Source organism: Amaranthus tricolor, chromosome 4 (assembly GCF_026212465.1).
Source record: "Amaranthus tricolor cultivar Red isolate AtriRed21 chromosome 4, ASM2621246v1, whole genome shotgun sequence".
Lineage (NCBI taxonomy): Eukaryota > Viridiplantae > Streptophyta > Magnoliopsida > Caryophyllales > Amaranthaceae > Amaranthus > Amaranthus tricolor.
The window spans coordinates 24,061,521-24,083,000 of record NC_080050.1 but is presented as its reverse complement, the minus strand read 5'-3'; the positions used below and the strand labels follow the sequence as shown (position 1 = coordinate 24,083,000).

Below are 21,480 nucleotides of genomic sequence, written 5' to 3'. Positions count from 1 at the left end.
TGTTGATATTGACAATGCCACATCATAGAGTAGAATTACGAGCATGATGCTAAGAATTCGATACCTTCAATTCTGGAGTCCCACCTTTATGCCTAGTGTAACGAAAATACATGTCACAGGGGGTAAAAACTCTTTCCAGTAAAGCACCAGTACGTTTAACTTTGGGAGAGCTTCTACGGATTTTTGGAAGCCACTGCAAGCCTGCTCCGGGATCAACATCAGTTGGGGCAACATGAGCCTGTACATGCTCCAACATCGCAGACAATTCCATTCGTTTCCATGTCATCTCTGGTCCATACTCAGAGTTGTGTATGCTTTCTGAATTGACCGCTTGTTCAATCAACTGGAATCCAACTTGAACAACTGAATGGAAGGAACGAGCTAGGACACGGCCACTCATAGCAGCAAGCAAAAATCTACCCTGGCAGAACACAGGCACATATCAATAGGCAATAATAATGGCTTTGTTACAGCTCTGTTCTAAGACAATAATCAGATATAGGCCAAAACCAATACACCAAAAGCATTGACCATACTTTTACTTGGAATGTTCTCTTGCACGTTTCTCATCCCAACCACCCATATGCCCCAAGCAGAATAAAGACCAAAGAAAATGGAAAGAAAATGTTCATTAAAAAATTTGATTCAATGAGTCAAGTTTAATTGATTCATTCATAGCAAAAGATTCAAGTTCTTATTAGCAAAAACCAATCGTAATAGACCATTGTTACCTGGAACGACATTCGATTTGGAACATGGAACGGGAACGGGAACGTAAAAGACAACCTAGATTGACTTTGGAACGATTGGGTACGAGATACATTATCTGTAAAATATATATTTGAAAACAAGATTAAATTAAAATGATTATTTCGCTTTAAGAAATTATTTTCAAGTGGAATTTTGTTAAATTCTAGGTTTCATATCGTTTTTTCTACCTTCTTTTTTCTTAAATTTGTAAATAAAGGCCAAAATACCTTTTAACAAAAGGTCTTCTAAACCGGGACGTCACCTTGAGCAATTTGGGTCGCGTTTCTAGTGATTGGAGACGGACGTTCCCGGATCGCAGAACGTGGCTACGTTCCACGTTCCATGTAACTATGTAATAGACAACTACAATGTCAAAGCCTTTTATCCCAATATATGGTGTCGGCTACATTAACCAAGAAAATTGCAACAGAAGTAATACCTCATTCGCCTATATCTAGCACTAAATCTACATACAATAAGAAAGTAAATTCTAAAGATGATCCAAATATTTTTATCCTCCATTCATTCCTATTTATTTCCATATGCATATATGTTCAAGTCCTGCATATCTCAGTTCTTCATATCATTCTTCGCTACTTTAATCCATCCAAGTAATCATGGGCCAGTTTATGGACAAGATATTAACATTTCAACGTATACAATATGCTGCTTATTAAGCAACCACAACATAGTAGTCAAAAGATGTTTTGAAGAGAAAAAAACATTCAAAACCCCTAGGAAGTACAGTTCACAGGACACCCCAAAAACATGCATAATCAATTTAAAGTGCTTCTAAAATTTAGAAAATCATTGAAGTACAGCTTGGGACAGAAGATGAAATGAAGCAAATAAAATCAATTCCTTCTGTAGCTCCATGGCTCTTGAAGGCTTCATTAGCTCATTTTGAAGGATGCCAGCAAGTGTAGTGGTGAGGAGAGAGAAGACAATGAATGAGGGAAAATCAGAAATGGTCACATTTTGTCTTTACAGTGTTAATATGAGGGAGATTGAAAGGGGAGATTGAAAGCTAAAACTTGAGTTTGATAAGCATTCACAAAAAGGGGAAAAGACAAGTCAAACCACCTTTGACTAGAATTAAGTGTCAATTGACCTAAAGAAATTATAAAAGACGCCATTACACAACTTTTTTTAAAATCGATGGCATTGACAAAAAAAATTCAAACAAGGTAGCTGTTGGTAAAAAAATCTTTATTCAAAAAGAGGCGGTGAGGGAGTCTTCATCAAAACTTCTTTATGTCATAATGCATAAGCACAAATTTTAGCCGACAAAAATTGTAAGCTAGAGTTGCAGCACTGCAAATTTAAATGGTTGAGAATTAAAAACTGAAAGGAAAGAGTAACAGTCCTCATTAATAATAGTCTACAGTAGCTGACTATTCTAAATTCAGAGCTCATTATGTTTCCCGTAACAGGTTACTGGGGTTGAAATTTTTTGTGCTAGCTCTTTCTAGTTGGTCATTTATGTTCTTAGTTGGCTCGATGCTGACTTAAGGTGAGAAGGTCTCACTAGTAAATGGCCATTAGAAATTACTCAAGACCTAGCTATTCTGGTGTAAAAACGGGTAAAGCCAGCACTCTTATTAATGTGCAAAGACCTTGCTATTCCATTATTCAAAGAAAAGAAAGATTAATATCTGAAGTTCCAAACATTCCAGCTAAGCCAAGAAACAGGTGGTGTCATAAAAAATAGTTCTAACCTTTCATGAATAAGAGTAAAAAAAACAAGAACTTTAGATTCGCCACATATCCTGAGAGCAAAACCAAATAAGAAACAATCACTACGAACTGGCCCATGTAACATGATGGAACATTTTTTATCAATTAATAAAAATAATGTTCAAATACAGGTTCCTACTAAAGTAACTTTTGTAGAGTAGTAAAATATATTTTTTTTCTTTGTTATGAAGCACATGACATTACTCCTATTTGAAAATATATGTAGCTATTAACGACAAGATTGTAAAGATATTGTAAGTTGGCACACAATATATGCACCAAAATGCAGAATGTGTTACTATACTTTAAAAACCAACTTGAAATGCTCAGTACACCTTAACAAGTATGCCAGTATGTTAAGGTACCTATGAACTTACATTAGCTTCTTCGGAATGGAGATTGAATTGTGGCTCAATAACATTGACCATGAAATGACGGGTCCCCTCCTCCTCTGAATCAGTCATATTCACACTGTTTGCTGATGACAAGAAAAGGCACTTAAGAAAAAAGGAAGTAATAATGGATGATTATTCAAGAGTTACATAGCATTTTTTCAATTCTTTTAAAGAGCATATAAAAAAAATGTTATATTTAAACAGCTGGAAACAAGGGCTAAATTTGCAATTTAGTCAGAGTTAACAAATATAGAAAATTTTAGCTACATCTTAAAACAGATGGTGACAGAAGACATCAATCATTACCAAATAAGTAGTAGTCAATAAAGTTATCATACCAATTGAAATAGCAGAAAAAGCTTCTGTTTTTGCAGGATGAGATGGAGAGGAAACTGATGTTGAATTTTCCTGCTTTGGGGAGGAGGAATTTCCAGCGTCACCAACAGAGGAAGGTTTCAAGTCAGTATCTTCTGGATTATCTATCTTGGCAAGTCTTTGCTTCTCTTCAAGTAGCTTTCTCTGGGCATATTGACGAGATGGTGAAGGCTTGGATGGAGCAAATGCTTTAGATAATCCACCAACCCAGGACCAAACAGCATCTCGATTCTCAATATTCCATAGCAGCTTAAGTCCATAAATAAAGACCCTCTGACAATTGTCAGCTATTACAACATTGTAGCCATCATCATCACTGGGGTCAGACCGTGTATGTTCATCACTGTCACTACCATTTTCAAACTCAGACCTCACATATGTCATCTCAAGATTTTTCCTTCCAGCTTCTTGCCAAGCCAGCAACCTTGCAGGATCTGCCTTAGGAGACTGTTTTCTTATTGTAAAATAATCAGATGATAACAGAAAACCATCATCACGAGGCCTTTCCATACAAGCACTCATGTTGTTTCTCTCATTTATTCCTTGATCCATAGATGCAGGTTGTGAGTTTTTTCTGGTCATCTGAACCACTTTGGAGATACTAGTACAATCTTCTCGATCCAAATATACCTTGGGCACATGCAAGTCCAGCCCTTGATAAACAAGATCGAGAGGCTCACGCTTACTTTCAAAAGTATACTTTTTCCTCCCTCGGCTATTACACATTTCAAATTTTAACTTTGACATCTTAAAAGTGAGTCCCTTGGCTGGATCATCACTATCCAATGGCATGTGCTTTATACAAGTAGGGGTAGCATCTATTCGGAGCATAAACTCAGTCATAACCCTATCTAGTGATAGATTTCCTGACCTTGGAATTCTTGGCACGCCATAACGGGGCCACCTCGAAAAGGTCCGTAATTTATATGGAGGAAGGTAATTTAAATTCCAGAACTTTATAATCCATGCCAAATCATGAGCACCAAGTTTTATGATAGGATAACCACCTTCCCCGTCATGGACTGAGGCACTGGAAGAAGCACCTTGTGTTACACCACCCTCAACAGTGGATGATTGTGATGGTTTCTCAGAAGGAAGAGGTCTCAAAGAAAAATTAAACCGCAGAGAAAGAGAGGTAGATCTAAAGGGATCGAAAACTTTCTCACGCAGTTTCCCTTCATTAGGTAGTGCAAAGAGATAATGATTAAGTGGTGTTCCAGAATCACACTCCCAATCCATATTAACTTCCAAAGTGAAGGCTGGGGCTTCGATGACAGGAACAGATACACCTGCAGGATGTTTTAGGCCACGACTTTTTGCCAAATTCTCTAGGCTACTGGTCAAAATCTTAAAGTCCTTAATAGAGGTATAAATACGACCATCTGACTGATGGATCTCCATGAAACCTGTCAAAAGTTGGAGCTTTTCATGCTTTTCATACGGGTCAGTAGTTGCAAGGACAATAAAACGGGTTTCAGAAAAGAATAGGGAAGCATGTCCGTGGATATAGTTTCTTACTTCATCCCACCAAGGCAAGCTTTTTTCTTTTTTTGGTGGTGCAGGAGGGGGATTAGGATTCCTGATGCTTAAATGAGCTCTTCGAAGAGCCACTGTGAACGCATAGCTTATATCAGTTAGGACTGGCTCATAACCTACTCCAAAAGAAACTTCCCCATTCTGAAAGTGGAGGGGAAGGTTTAGATATGTTTTCATTGGTGGCGTTGTTCCACTTGCTGAACGAAGCAAGTCAACTTTTCTCCATTTACCAACATACACATCTTGGCGCATCTGTGGCTGGAATGGAGTTGCCTGAAAACAAAGAGATAGTACAAGGCCATGATTAAAAAGGTAGCGGTAAGAATTAGCACAGCCATGCCAGTATACTTATTTGTTACTTCTATTATGCATCAAAAAGTAAACAAATTCAAGTGCGTTACTTTGTAGATTGGTTAAGTGAAAATCTAAAAACTTTATTTTATTTTATTTTTATAATAAGAGAAGAAGAACCAGAGTTCATAATAGGAATGCTGTAATGGAATGTTTCCATTAAAATTTTCTTAGGGAAATTTTACGTGGTGATCCTGGGTTTTTGGCTTTTTCACAAATGTTTTTTAAATTCGCGTGGTGACCTTGAGCTTCCAAGATTTCCATGTGGTAGACAAAATGTTAAATTGTTGGTTAAATTATGTACTTATTTCGACTGGATTTCGAAATATGTGATTAATTAGGGTGATCACGACGTTTGTTTTTTGAAAAAAAATGTCATTACATTGGTAGAAATAGCGTTAAGTTAACAAAAACACTTCTCTTTAGTATACTACGTGGAAAAGTTAGAAGGTCAAGGTCACCACGTGGATTAAAAAAGATGTTTGTCTACCACGTGGAAAAGCCGAAAGTACAGGGTTACCACATGGAATTTCCTCTTATTAGTAGAACTAGACTTGATTATAAGAACCAAGCCTAGATGGCAGAGGTAAATGAATGTTTCCGTTAGATGACTCTTGGTTCCTTGAATAATTTTCTATTTAATCAGATCATTTTTTTTCTTCATTTGACAAAAAGAAGATACTACTACACAAGATTTCATAATAAAAAAATATTAATTTTTGGTTATAACAGAAGTCAATTTCAAGAAATAAAATATTAGATATAGATCGAGGCAGGAAACTGTTCTTTACTCTAACCTGCTGAGCTAGCACCAAGCAGCCTTCACATTTACCAGAGGTAGCTGATAAAATGGGGTATGTATAATCTCTTATTTGAACAACAAGTGTTCCGGTACCTAAGATCATATTGGTTCCATATAGTCTTGAAAATGGAATATCATTCTCTTTTGCAACAGGGTCGAGTCTCCTGACTACTTCTATCATTCCTGCTTCACCACCTTCAATTTTCATCAGGGTAAGGTCCAAATCTGTGGCTGTAATAGAAAGAAGAGATGCTCTAGATCTGCTGGACCTGAAACCTGCCTGAAATCCCTCCCTACAGGCTCCAGAGCCCTCAGAAGCCACAAGTTTCTGGCATGCCTTGTAGTATGATTGAAATGATTGCTTGTATATGTCTTCCTCTAATTTGCGAAGGGCCGAAGCATCTTGCAAGTCTAATTCAACTCCATTGTAGTTTAAAGTTTGTGATGAAGTAGAATAGCTAGGGTCAGTAAAACCAGTGCTATTATCGCCATAGGAGACAAGTTCTTCCAGAAATTTTAATCTAACAGCTAATTCACGGGCTTCAGTCTTCAAAAGTCGGTAATGCTCATCAAGCCAGCCTTGCATTGGCTCCTCTTCAATATCAGCAGTCAACTTACGTATGCAAAACTTGACACTTCCAAATTTTGAAGAACCAGACTTTTTAGGTTTAGAACTCTCTTTCTTAAACGGAAAAATGAGATTCTTTTTTGCAGCCATTATAAGCTTCAATGCCCGCAACTGATCCTCAACAGAATCATCAATGGCACGTAACTCCAACCTGTAAGGCATACAAATGTGTACATCAAGACCTTGAATTACCCAGTCCCAAGTTGTGATTAAGGTCGAATCTGGGTCATTTAAAATCTTAGGAATGCGAGAGATCTGCATCCGACTGCTTCTGAAGATTCTACAACCATTAAAACTAAGAATTAGCCCCTCAAGGAGTACTCCTATCCGGGCATTCTCAGAAAATATTGACTGGACTTTGACCATAACTTCAACACCATCTCCAGCCTCTGCTGATAAACTGAGCATTTCAATATCAACAGCAAATACAGATTCTTTTTTTTTTTTTTGTTTGTCCACATACCCCAACTCTGCAAGAACCTCCTTCCCTTGTTCAGGGTGGGTGACAACAGGAGGAACATCTGAGTCGTTTCCATTAGCTTCTTTGAGCTTTTGGTTATGTACTAGTAATTTCAAGCATAACATTAGCTCAAAAAGTGATATGTGCACATCTGGTTCCCATCTAACAGAAATGTCAGTTGCACTGAAAAGAGAGCAGACAGCTATCTCTTTCAGACTCCCAGAACGGCGTACCAATTTCGCATTCTGCATATCAAGCAGTAATACTTTTGCTCCGACAACATGATCATCTGGGTGTTCCTGATAAATTGACCTAGCTCTTTCAAGTTCCATCTGAGCAGATTGTTTATCCTTATTCAAGCACACACTCAGATGTAAGATCTCAAGTGATACAGAATATTTTAACTTCTTGCATTTGTCTGAAACTGTTGAAAAAATATTTGCAGTTCTCTTGGTACCATCATCCGACACAGTGACCATAAAACGACCTCCTTGCGATCCATAATTTGCACGTTTTGGGTCTTCAATTAGTGTGCTTTCCAAACCAACATCAGAACAAAAGTTTACTGAGCATCGCTCAAGAGCAAGTTTCACAAGTCGGATCCCTTTTCCCGATGATTTTGAAGAATGCTTCCTGTGAACTTGAGTCCGCTTACCAGCACCAGACAATTTTTTGAAAAGACCTAACAAAGACAGAGCAGTTACTACAAGTGATTCCACCCGTCTCATGGTGAAGTAAATACCCATGCCAGTCACATCAACAGTAAGGGCTGCTGTAGACTTAGGATCGCCTTCGGGAAGTTTATCAGCATCTTTTTTATCCCAGTCTAGACTAACTTTTGCAACATGTAGTAAACATCCTGAGTTAGTTTCAACACCAAATAGACATTCCTTCATACACTCTTGATACTCATCAGCCAGATGTAAATTTAATTCACCAAATTCCGCATGTACTGCAGTTCCCTTGTTAGAAATGTTATTTGCAAACACATGTGAAGACTGCGAGCAACCCTATCAAAATCACAATGAACTTTAGTAACATAAAAATATATTATTTAATTTACCTGAGACAGGAGTTTGACAATAACAATGCCAAGCCTTATCCCGAAAGATAGGGAGAGGAGCTTGACGGGCCAAAAACATCAAAAAGAACTTAAATAACGGAAAGGAGAACAGTCTCAAGCAGGGAAATGAGGTTTCTGGAAACAAAGCAAAGGAAAAAGTATAAAATATTAAATTCTGGCAGTAAAAATGATGCATCATAATTGCATGAAGGTTGCTTCTATCTGTTATAATATTAAAGAATGAATGCTATGCAGGCTGCAAAAAGAAAATTCAACCATCAACATGCCAAAATAATGCACCATGAGAGAGAGAAAAAAGAGGGAGGAGGCTTTAGGACTAAAGTCCAACGTTGAAGGTAAATGAAAAAGACAATGAACATGTTCATGCTATTGAAATTATAGAAGAAGCTAATAGATAGGTGAAATCCTCAATTCCATCACTTACTTAGACTGGGGACAAAACACCAGGGCTAATCCACTACCAGCTATTTTTACAACTACAGAAAAGATTCTCACATTCAATACAAGGAAAACAAATAGACTAACAAATTATCATGCGTTGCAACAAACAGGACATGTATCATCAAGATAACAAAAATCAACCATACAAAAGAATAGCATATAACAAAAACTCCAAACAAGGTGCAAACAAAGTAAGCTTATGTACAAGGAAAGAACCAAGGAGTAAAGAAATAGCAATTGATGCTTACATGGTACAGAGGCAAACCACTCAAACTATAGAGGATGATAGTCATCTCAGGTGCTGATACTGTACAAGTCCACATGATGATAGCCTTGGATTTTTTGGATATTGGCCTATTAATTGTAACAGTTTCTTCTTTAAGCACCATTTGTTTCTTCTTAGCAAAGTACAGACGGATCCATGGTTCCAATCTACTCAATATCATGTTGCATTGAGTGCCCCCAAGCTTTACATCAATCTCAGCCCTAACAGCTAAAGCAGGCTGAAAATACACATAAACTTTGATAATGATAAACAAAAACATGAGAATAAGGCATTTAATCAAGCACCCCTAACATGATAATGTTGTACCAGCACAAAAAAGCCAACTAAAAAGCACAATGAAGAAAAAATAAAAGCTATCACACTTCTACTATAAGCACTTTTGAGAAGTGAAGGAGTTTAGTTAAATTTAAAGCAACAAATTCCACAACTTAGAAATGTAGATAGACATGATACATCATAAAATCCATCGAGGTATGGCAAAGAATTAGGCAGAGTTAACATTGGCCTCCTATAATTCAGAGTTTACTGTCAGGAGGAATGTCTTCTCCTTTTTTCCTTAGCCAGCAGTTTGGAGATCATTATACAGACACTTTTTGTCAAGGCAATGCTAGTTTCTTAAAATCCTAGTATAAATGTTGAATCACAAAATCTAAGTACCATATATATCTAGAGATGATCGTATTGGCAAATACTCTATGGATGATAGGCTCCTTTATGGATTATGTCCATAAACATTTGGGAAAATCAAGAAAGACCAGCTGGGGCAAAGGCTCACCCCAACTCATTTGGGCCCAAAAGTGATGCTGGCTCTGAAGTAAACTAGAAGGAGATCTCAATTACAGGGTCACCCCAAAAGTAATTCACTGTTCAAAAATCAAGAAAAGAAATACATATGTACATGTTTGAAGAACTACCCATTAGCCAAAACAAAGAGGGGATTCGCTAAAAGAAATCACGCCTTGGAAATTCTTCCACAATATTTTGGATGAAAAACAATTGAACCCCCTGAAGCTTAATATTCAGCAGCGGGCAGTGCCCTGAACAGCTTAACATTCCAGCAGACTCCAAAAATGGCCCCATGACAAAAAAAAATATTCCACCATGAAGAGGATAACCTAAAGTGCATTCCTTATATAACTCCATGTATGCTGCAGTATTAAACCCAAAAAGACATTATCTTAACAGCGACTAATATCAACAATAATGCCAAAGCCTTTATCCCAAAAGATTATGGTTGGCTATATTCTTAAAAAAAAAAAAGAAAAAAAGAAAATAAAATTATATATATATATATATGTATATATATATATATATATATATATATATATATATATATATATATATATTTATATATATATAATGAAATTTTTATATCTAGTAATCTTTAGTCAATCAATAGAAGCACCAATATGTATCACCTACACTAAGTCCATAATATATTCTTTTTAAAACAATCAAATCAACAATTACAATGTTATATGATTAAATCATAAAGTTGAGGCTTGAAATATATAATTTTCAAGTATAAAAGTGCATACTGCAACATGGACTTCAAAAAACAATTTTGCACGAATACAGTAACTCGGACTAAAGTAGTTTTTTTCCTTCCAGATTTAGACTAGCAAATAAATAGGCTTGCTATTAGCATCAAATCAAGTGTGAGTTACTAGAAAACAACAAAGAACTAGGTGAAGGAGTGTTGATGACTTGATGTTGTAATAGAAAACAATAATATACTAAGAGCTATAACAGTATCTGAATTACCTGCAGGGGTATATACACAGAAGAACCAACATTGAGCCGCAGTATTTCCAATAAAGAGGTACCACAATCTCTCAAAAGCTGCAGTGACCAAAAAGCATGGGGAGCAAGAAGCTAAATATTAGTACATAGCATGATTGCAAGACACATGGAAATTTTTAACACGTTAAAACCATACATGAATTTCGCTGAAATCCACTTGAATGTCGAGACGTGTACTCTCTCCACCATCTTCACTGGACTGTGATTTTACACTTTTCATTTTAATACCTTCGATATGATTCTCCACTGACAAACCTTGTCCTTGATGCTCAAACCTCACATTCAATTTCGGCAGGCTAAAGGATGCCTGAAAAAGTAGCATGTTTCAGTAACATTAACTTCCTAGATATCAAGGTGGTCAAGAAAAAGAATTTTGAAGAAATATGATGAAAAACTACTCAGAGAGCAGGAATGTAAAGAGGAAATTTTTTAAGAATGACATAGTTTAGAAGTAACATAAGAGAGAGTACACAAAACATGTACTTTTAAAAAAGTAAGGATTCAATGTTAGGTTAAAATAAAAAGGGCAACACCATATTATTGGATGAAATTGAACATCAAGAGCACAAAAGCCATCATTTTTTATAAAGATCACTATATTCTGGCAGGGCAAGTCTAGAACCTATTCTGGAAGACATTTGAAAAGAAAATACTGGGGTCGAATGAGTTTGACCCAAAAGAATATAATTAGTTAGAATCTTTTGGAAGAAAAGAGTCCCTGCATCCTTTTAAGTTTGCAACATTGATCAAAACAAGCTATCACATAATTTTGGTCGTTGTTTCAAATGCAACGGGACATAGGGTGTATATGAATTAATATAACATGCATATCCCCAAAAGAACATAATAGCAAACAGAAAAGTATGCCTTTGCATTCAATCAGAATCATAAGCTATAAACTCCCACACATCAAACTCTAAGAGTAAATTTCATGTTTCTTTTTCACTCAAATAAAGCTCCATCAACTTCTGAAATGCATCTAACCAGCTCTTTCTTTTCACATATCTCTTGTCAGTTAACCATCGCCTCTGTGGACGGTGGACAGTGAATCACCCATAAGTCTCTATCTCTCACTCCACAGTTCTCCAACTCACTGCCAATACCCAGAATTACACTAGGAACACAACTCATCAGCAATAAAAGGTCCTATTCTATACACCAGGAAATTGTTTCTTCGATAAAGTATCTTCAAAGTTTACTCTTCATCTCAGTTATACATATCCAATTTGAGGTGTAATTGCCTTATAAAAAAATACAGTTCATTTCACCACCAAAAAAATACAATTTATTTTAAAGGCTGAAACATTGAGAAGAAAAGGTTAAATTATCCCTTCCTAAATCCTCCTTTTTTATTTAACCTGACCATTGTTTACCACCTTCAAGCTACGACTACTAGAAATACAAACCAATTAGAAAAGTGAATAGTAAGAACCTTGGGGATCTTATAAGAGGAAGAAGTAGATAAAAGATGAATGGGATGACAAGTTTGAAAAATGATAAGAGTAAATAAGAAATGATGGAGGAGAATATATGTGAACAATCATTGAAATTGAATTTTTTGGTTAATGTAGCAAAACCCATATCAGGGTATTAAGCCCTTGGCATTGTTGATGTTCAAGCTATTTCCAAGAAGCATAAAGAGGACAACATCATGCTTCATGGTCTTTGGGAAATAGCTAGTTTTGCTTGTTAATGGTAAGCATGATCATTGCCATGGCTTCTTTTTGTGTTTCCTACAAGTACAGAAACAAAGGGCATCAATAATCCACTATAAAATAAGGCAAAAGAAAAGGGTATTCCACTCTCGCAATACACAAAAAAAAGGTAAACACAGATGTTAGAAAGCTCCCCATGAGCAAGAGGACATTGCTAACTAAAATCCTTGAGAGCATGAGATCATTGCATTTTTTGTCCATGTTGATGGTATATTTCATGCTCTTTTCTCTTTTGTTTCTTCTATTTCTCAAGCTAGATTATAAAAAGTTAGATAAATAGATGTGGTCCCCATGTAGCCAGTGTGAAATGTTTAGATAGAGTTATTACATATTTCAAGGAATAACAATTTTAGAGGATGTCATCATTTCCTACAAAGAGCCGTAGAAGTGTAGAATGTAATCTAACCTTTTCTGGTAACACAGTTGAGAGTTTGGTCATTGACGAAGGTGCTTCTTTCATAGGTGTGCTCATGATGGAATTAATGTCACTCATTGGCACAGTGGAAGGGTCAGAAATGACAGCAGATGAAGGCTTGCGTTTTTGAAGCAGCTCTTCAGTTAGATTTATTGAGATCTCACCACATGAAACATCCAAATCTTTAACAATTATACCATGCTCTCTGTAACACAAGCACCAATAGGAACTCAATATCTTTTTAAAGTTTAAGTAAACAAAATAAAATGAAAACTCAAATGTTAATTAGAAACTCAAACACAAGCAAGCAGATCATCTTCAAAAATGAACATAAAACTTTTCTTTCACATGTGAGAATTCCATAAAATGATCAGCAATATGTCTCAAGAAAAAGAAGCCAGCTCATCCACCTCAAATAGAAACCAAGTAGACCCCAGAATCCAAATATATAAGCGAGTCAATTGTACAGAAAAACACGAGCCATATTCACCTATGAATTCAGATGTTACATTGGCCTTTTCCAATTTTCCTCCTTGTCCTATGAGGCAGGAAATAACTAGGGAAGGACCCTACAAAAAATCCTGAAAGGCTGTTTTACATGGCAAATCCATCATTAGCATTTGAATTCCATCCTGTTGGAATCTATTCAAGGCTTTAAATGAAGTATAAAACTAGTTCAACAAGAACTTTCACTGAATGCCAAACTCTTATGCAGGCTAACGACTTATCTTCTCAACACAAATTCTAGAAGAAATACTAATAAACCTTCACCATTCAGGCCTTCATTCCAGACTTCAGGTAACCACAGAAATCGGATACTCACTAATAACTATAGATCACAGAAGTTCATTGTAATACCAAGTGTTTATTGCACCTCCCCTTATTTACATCTTGTTTTTCTATTATTTTGATTTCTCACACTTCCATTAAGAGTAATCATTAAACGATAGTTAAAGCCCACCCTCCTTACCTTTTCATCTCTTCTCTTATCTCATATACATTACCATGAATTATAAACAACAAAATCACAGCAAGGAAATTTTCGTGCAAGGTCTCACTTCCCAAGCTCAGTGTTTAGCCAGATGGAAATACAGGGTAGTAAAAGTGAACAAACAATGGATAGAAAACAAATAAGTCTAAAGAAGAGACGATAGTTCTGGGCAAAAGAAAGTTCAGTACATTAAGAATAGCATGATACTCCAATTCACATAAAATCAGCATTTTCCAGTCAAATAAACATCCACACACACACACAAAAAAAAAAGAAAAAAAAAAAAGCATTCACTTTAAACCTTCAATTCAAGGCTCTCTGCATCTGGAAAATTAATACAGACCACTATATAGCAATTATAAACAAATCAGTGTCAATTGCTTGCCAAAGTATATCCAATATGAAGCCATAGGAACAACCAGAACAAGACAAATACTACCCAGGAATATAATAAAAAAAGAAAAAAGAGAGGATAAAAAAGAGACAAAGCTACCAACCTGCTGTGACCAAATTCACAAGAAAGAGACAGCTCCTCACAGTTAAGAGAAGAAAGAGGCTGATCCACCAATGGAATAGATGACTGACTCGCACCCATATATCCCTCATCAACATTGTTTGATAATTCATCATTACTAATCCGTTGTTCTCCCATTTGAGCAGTAATTGGTGAAAGCAACAATTTAATGAAGAGACTTGGTTTGGCATTCCCATTTTTTGATATATCCACTCTCAGATCCTTAACTTCTAACGTTGCTTTAGGTGTCTGCAGTATTATAACAACCAATTAGGACAAACTGAAGTCCAACACTATAATTAGCCAAATACAGCTGTGGAATAATAAGAACAAGAGAATGCAAACATTATAAACCAAAACTAAATTGTGAAAAAGATGGCAATAGAAGACGTTTAATGACCATTTCAAGCATGGCTTGTTTAGTGCTTGACCATCTCAAGACTCTAAAAACACATTACCGTTTCATATGTATTTCTCTTTGCTTCAATAACTTCTTTATAAAATACAAACACAAAAATTGCGTAAGAGATAGATCAACTAAACAAAATTAATTTCACGTGGAGAGGTAAAGCACACAATTTGTAAAATTGATTATATTTCCTTCAACATAGCAAATAAAAAGGGCCTTTTAGTTTTCCATTTGCACAAGGTTCTAATAGGGATGGGAATACGAGACATAGTAAAAGTCATATGTCAGTAATATTTAATTAATAAAGTAAATTCCGTGATACATTATCGGGATGAGAGATCCCTAGAAAGTTCAGCTACCTAACAACATTTGTATGTTGTATTCTCCTCTACATAACCCGTTTAAAAAAAATGTTGAAAGAGGCCATTGGCCATAGCCCATAACGAGAAAAAAAATTTGCCTCATCCCAAATAATTTCTATGGACAAAAATCGAATGTTAAAAATACATTATTTTCTTTCCAGCTAGATAGACCATAGAATTTCATATCAATACATCCATAATATCATTAGATTGCTATTACCACCAAACCCACAAAAATCAGTAAATAATAAATCCCCAATTCTCCTTGGACCAACCCACTTTTAACGAGATAAATAGGTCTTGCCTCAGTTGGAGAGCAAGTATCACTTTTAAGGAAAGCTTGTGGTTCAATCTCATCTAGCACTCTCCTTCCCTTAGCTTACCTTGAAATCAAAAAAAACTACATTAAATCAATTTGACACTTTTCCCCTACTCCCTCCCTTTACTTAAACTCTACTACATCAATCCCTTGCCCTTCTCCTCATCAGCTTCAAAGGTGAAAACGAGGAAGGAAAGGGGTGAAGGGAAGGGGAATGGGTGCTAGTGTGGACTTAAAGTAAGTGAGGGGAAGGGCAATGGTTCGTGGTATTGTCATGAAATAAAAATGAGGTCATCCTGTTAATTAATGGCCACTTTATGACCATTTTGAGCAAGCGTTACACCAAACCTTGTTACATATTCGGTGATTCAAAATCATAAAGTAAGAGTCATCAAAAGTTATTTATTTTAACATATTTTCTCCATCATTTTCTAATTTCTGCTTATGCACAAAAGGTTTAAAAGCATCAAGCACAAAAATGCGATCATTTTTTTCAAAATCCATGATGCCAAAGCCTGTATATAACTAAGATCTCTTTCTTAATCTTTCTTGCGAATCCAATTAATAAAGAGGTAGTAGGAATTAGTAACATATTATAATATATCGGTTCGTCTCATCAACTAAATGATTATTTTAAATTATGTGTGGACATGTTCAATAACTCAATGAAAGATACAACAAAAAAAATAACATGGTATTCCCTTAATACCAAATGGCACCCACCTAAGTAAAGTTCGAAAGGTCGGATTTACGCAATCTTAGCCTCGTAACTAGGAGGTAATTAACTCGATAGGAGGTGATTAACTCGATCATAAATATCATTTGCAACTTCACAAAAATAAGCTCTAACGATTTATCAAGTCATTATATCATAATCCATAATAATCTAAAACCAAAGATTAACAAATCGTTGGCTCCATTTTAATGAACAATACTCAATAAACAATATTTTACAAAATTAGATTAAGTTTGTATGCAAATTTATGGGGCCATTATCAGTCACAATTATCCTAGAGCTCATCAACAAAATTTCCATGGACCTTTAGACATGCCTTTTAGCTACATCTTAGGGTTCTCTATGCTTCCCAATAATAACTTTACTAACCACAAGCCTGAAGGCCCACATCTTTAGAACAATGAGTACATCTAAAAAGTCAATTAAGATCCATAATGATCACAAAGCATAGTGCAAAAAAGCGATAATGGTCACGGATTGCGGTAACGACATGAAGATGCAATAACATATGTGATGTGGTTATCATAACGCCAAATATCGGCAAAAATCATGAGATCTCTTTTAAATCTACTTAGAACGCAATTCTTACACCTTGACAACGCGTGTATTATCGATTCGAAAAATTTGAAAATCTTTCAAGACGACTAATACTATACGGCGTGGCCTTGTTTTTGCACTATGTCCATAAGGCTTAAGTTTTCCCCTCACGCTCATAAGGTAGCATGAACCAATAGTTAGTTTGTGTAGCATATAAACAAAAAGCACTAGCAAAACAATCAGCACTTATTGATCTAAATGCTTATGAAGATTTCAAACTTAGGTGAGGAATAACATTAAGGTGGACCATACCACTAACATCTCTAGGCATAATGTAGCCAATTATGTATGGCATAAGAAATTCCAAAACACTTCCATACATTTGTGTATTTCAACATAGCCTACCAAGATGCCACAAGTATTATATAGAATTGTATTATAACAAATGGAAACATGCACAAGATTAATGACAAAATAAATCCTCTACGAATAGATATAGAAACATCAAAATAACGTATGATCAAAAACATACTCAAAACAATCAAAAACATATAAGCATTACACAACCAGCATCAAATTAAGCATGTTAGTGCCTGTGATTTGGCATGTTAGTGACATATTATAGTCCTAAGGGTTTTTCCAAGTTAGTATTAGCTATGTAGTTGGGCTTCAAGATCATTTGCGTCTTACTTAACCTAATTGTGGTATCAAACACAATGTAGTGTTCATTGTCATGAAAGCATCTTAAGACCTTGACTATAGAGAAACATTTGTCAAAATTTGAAACCTACGGTGATAATGCTTGCCCATGGAAGGCACAATCAAAGGGTGTCTTGTTTCGGGAACTTCAAAATGGAAAGAAAACACAAGAGATGTGTGACTACAAGCAACAAGATCAAGCTACAACAAACAACATTTATAAAGAATCCATTGTTCAAGGGAAGTAAAGGATAGGTTTAATAAGTCCAGTTGTCCTACGCAAGCTTGGAAGCATGAAAGTATCAAAGCTCATTAACATCCAAGTACTAACAATAAGCAGTTGTGATTTATAGAGATGTTTACAACAATATTTAAAGTAGGAGAAAAATAAAGCTCATTAACTTCAATATAAAAACCTAATACATGTAGAAGAAGAGGATTACAGAGGATTTTAAATGTGATCATTCAAAAAATTAGTAACAAGCTATTAAAGGCATCTTTGCATTTATTGGAATGAAATTATTTGAAGAAAAAAGTTAAATAATTGCTTTGGTGGCATCTTTAACTATAAGAGGGAGACCTCAATGTTTCATTTAGAAGGTGGTTACAAAACCATTTACATACTATTGAGTAAAATCTAGTAACGACACCTCAAAAAAAAAAAAGTAAAAGACTACAAAGAATGAAGTCATCGTTGTAAGTTTACAAAGCCAACATTCAGAACATGTTAAGAAGGAATATTGTCGTCAAAGATCTATGATAAAGAGCCTTCATGAAGCAACTTACACGGAAGCTTTAAACGCCAAAAGGAGCTAAAAATAACTATGCTACTTGATGCAGCCTTTACAAAGAAAGAAGCAAGGCCTAAATTTAGTTGAGGTTAATCCTAGGAAATAAGCTTGTAAAACATCTTATTGGTAGGGTGGTATAGAAGGCAATTGGATGTATCATAAGTATTAGTTTAATAAGCTAAATGACGTAAAAGAACGATTCATAATAATTCCTACATCACATAGCATCTTCCCATAAAGGTTTTACATGTGTAAGCTGATTAAGTATGTCACAATGCAATGTAAGTCAATCAATCATTCCAAATTGAAAATGCCAGCAAAGAGCTGTCAACATCAAATCTTGACGTGCCTGAATGTAAAGTTTAGGAGGTCTATAATATGAATTGGCTACCTTTAATGCCAAATCTGTCACAGAGACGGAGAGAAATCTTGCAACGTTAGCTATAACCATCCATTTTCCCCTGCCTGCGGAACGGGTTTTACGGGTCTTAGACTTCTGTGTTCCTTTAGTTGGACCTTTGTTTGACTTTGTAGTCCTTGTCACAACCTCTAAGTCGCATATCAATACTTGCAGCTTTGGATCCCTTGACAGAAAACCAACCCCAAGCTTCACCAACGATTGACGCAAACTGACTCTGATCTCGCCTAGGGACACAGATTCAATGGGACCCTGTGACAAACAATACATCATCATCATCATCATCATCATCATATGACAAAATTTCATTTTTAAACTTGACTCGTAAAATGATCAAAGCAAACCAATCAAACATTACTAAAACAAGGTCTTGATGAATATCCCTGCACAACAAATACCCTAAACTTCTAACACCAACATCAATGATAAGGTTGCAACATCACTTACTAACCTAATACAAAAATATGAGAGGGGAAAATCAATACAGAATATACCTTTTTGAATTTCACCACCACATCCCTTAAGCATTTCCATCCACCCACTCGAAATCCAACCGATGCCCCCACAACTCGGCTCAGAGCCCAGGCCACCAACCTTGCAAAAAATCTGAAGGCACAAAACAAAGAATACACGATAATTAAACACCATTCTGGGTTTTTCAAGTTAAATCATACGCAAATACATGTGATTACTTCAACTTAAGCCACTCAGTTCAACAAATTTATCAAACTACACACATACAAATCCTAACTAGGAAAAAAAAACCCAAAAAAAACTAAAATTTCAGCTGAATTGCATCGATTAAACCAAAATAACAAAAGCACCAAGAAAAAAAAAATGATCACTAAAATTAATAATAAATATGTCAACTTACATAAAGACAACCCATAAAATGATGGAAACGAACAAAAATCGGAAGAGGAACTTCGCCGGAGAAGCAGACATTGCCGACGAAGGAAGAAATTGAGTAATCCTAAAAAACAAAATTCATTCCAATTATGAAATGATCAAAAGAAAGAGAAGAAGAAGGATCAAAAAGAGGAAAAGGAAGATGATTGAATTGGATCAAATGCATGATAGAGAAAAAATGGGAAGTTAATCGCAAGAGATGAAAAATCGCGGAGATCGATGATTGTTAGTTATAAGTTACAAAGAGAAGGAAAGGAGCAGAAAAGAGAGAGAAAAAGGGTAGTCTTAATTCTGTCATTATGATCCGTGATGTGCTCTTTGATGAAGAGAAGAAATTTGATGAAAGGAAACATGGAAGGAGAGTGTTTTTTTTTTCAAATAAAAATAAATAATTAATTGTTTTTATTTATTTTTCAATATTTTGTGTTTTGGGTTTGGGGTTCTTTTTGGGTTTATTTGGAATTTTTTTTTGTAGAATTTGGGAGGACGTGCTTGATGTGTCTCTATTGAGAAGTAAAATCACGAAAGTGACCTTGAGGATCGAGGGATTTTGGATCGTCTTTCAACCGGCATAAAGTTTACTACTTCTATTTCTTCATTATCATGATTCAATACTAAATTAAAGTACACTTATTTTTGTAAGAAGTCGTTTTTCAAAGAGATAACGTTAAAATAAAAAATTTATATTTTTATGTTCTTTTTAATTTGTATTAATTAGCTATTTAACTCATATATCTAATACGTCTTTTACTATATTTTGTGATTAAAGTATATACTTCATCAGTTTTATATTACTTGCTACATTTTCAATTTCAGCAGTTTTTAGTTATTTGTTATAATTCCAATTTTTAGCAATAAAACAACTACATAAATATATATTTTATCCGTTTTTTATCCTACTATATACATCATTAACTTTTTTATCTATCATTATTTAATCATTACTTATTTTATTAATTTTTCATTTCCAACTAAAATTAATAACTCACTCCATATTAATTTCTTTTTTCCAACTAATTTTTAATCTCAACAACTTTATAATCAATTCACCCTCCTCATTTATTCAGTTGGAGATGCCTTCAGTTTTCAACCACTTAATTAATTCTCATCTGCGATCTGCACCGTCTATTTGGCTTTCAACTTAATCTAGCCATTAGATTTTTCTAACCCTAAAAAAACCCTTTATAATCATCTATCTCACTTACATTTCTGAAACCTCTTTTTTGTTATATGCCCCATTTTAGAGAGTTCTGTTTGATAACCCTAAAATCCAACCTAAAGGGTTTGTCTGTTTTGTTTTCTTGCTGCATAAAGGGTTTCGTTCATCTGCTCTGATACCCTTCTTCTTTATTATGTCTTGTTCATATGGTTTGATACCCCTAGTTTTATTCGGTTGCTAATTTTTAGATCTGGGTCAGGATCTCTTTTGTTCAATGCGTTGGTTTATTTTGTTGTTGGTTTCGGTGGTTTCAATCTTTTATCTTCATCTCTAGGTATTGATCTATTTTATTCATCATCTGGGTTTTGATCTATATTCTTCATTATTTGGCTTTAGTCTACTTTATTCATCATTCGATAAGATTTACTTTATTTATCATCTGGTTTTGATCTATTTTATTCATCATCTGATATGTTAAAGCTTTTTCATATTATCATTCGGCTTTTGTTCTAAATCTGGTATGATTTGGCTTTTGGGTATGATTATTGTGTACACTTTGTTCTGATTTGGTATGATTTAGTTTTTGTTTTAAAACTTGTATATTTAGGGTGTAAAGTCACTATTTTTGTTCGATTTGCGTTTTGTTTTAGCTTTCATATTATCATCTAGGTTTCGTTTAATTTTGTTTTTATTAAAGTTACTAGGTGTAAATTTAGGGTGTAAAGTTATTTGTTTTTGTTCAAAATATAGCATATATGATTTTGTTTTTAGGTATAATTGATGTGTACACTTTGTTCAGATTTAGTATGATTTAGTTTTTGTTCTAAATTTAGTATGTTTAGGGTGTAAAGTTTATGC

The 21,480-nt window shown here is 35.0% G+C and overlaps 1 protein-coding gene across 2 annotated transcripts in view; it reads right to left on the bottom strand.

The window, feature by feature from the left end:
* LOC130811050 (protein SABRE) overlaps positions 1-19,862 on the bottom strand; it is a 33,665-nt gene extending 13,803 nt beyond the window's left edge. Inside the window, exons 1-12 of one of the 2 annotated variants that reach the window (XM_057677206.1) lie at positions 19,429-19,862; positions 19,049-19,160; positions 18,528-18,806; positions 14,267-14,532; positions 12,770-12,983; positions 10,785-10,955; positions 10,610-10,687; positions 8,808-9,062; positions 5,942-8,044; positions 3,221-5,066; positions 2,865-2,965; positions 65-421 (exon numbers count right to left, since the gene is read on the bottom strand). In XM_057677206.1, the coding sequence (XP_057533189.1) occupies positions 65-421; positions 2,865-2,965; positions 3,221-5,066; positions 5,942-8,044; positions 8,808-9,062; positions 10,610-10,687; positions 10,785-10,955; positions 12,770-12,983; positions 14,267-14,532; positions 18,528-18,806; positions 19,049-19,160; positions 19,429-19,499 (5,853 nt within the window). In that variant the 5' untranslated portion in view covers positions 19,500-19,862. The remainder of the gene's footprint in view (positions 1-64; positions 422-2,864; positions 2,966-3,220; positions 5,067-5,941; positions 8,045-8,807; positions 9,063-10,609; positions 10,688-10,784; positions 10,956-12,769; positions 12,984-14,266; positions 14,533-18,527; positions 18,807-19,048; positions 19,161-19,428) is intronic. The other variant, XM_057677207.1, reaches the window with a different exon arrangement.
* Between the last annotated feature and the right edge of the window lie 1,618 nt (positions 19,863-21,480).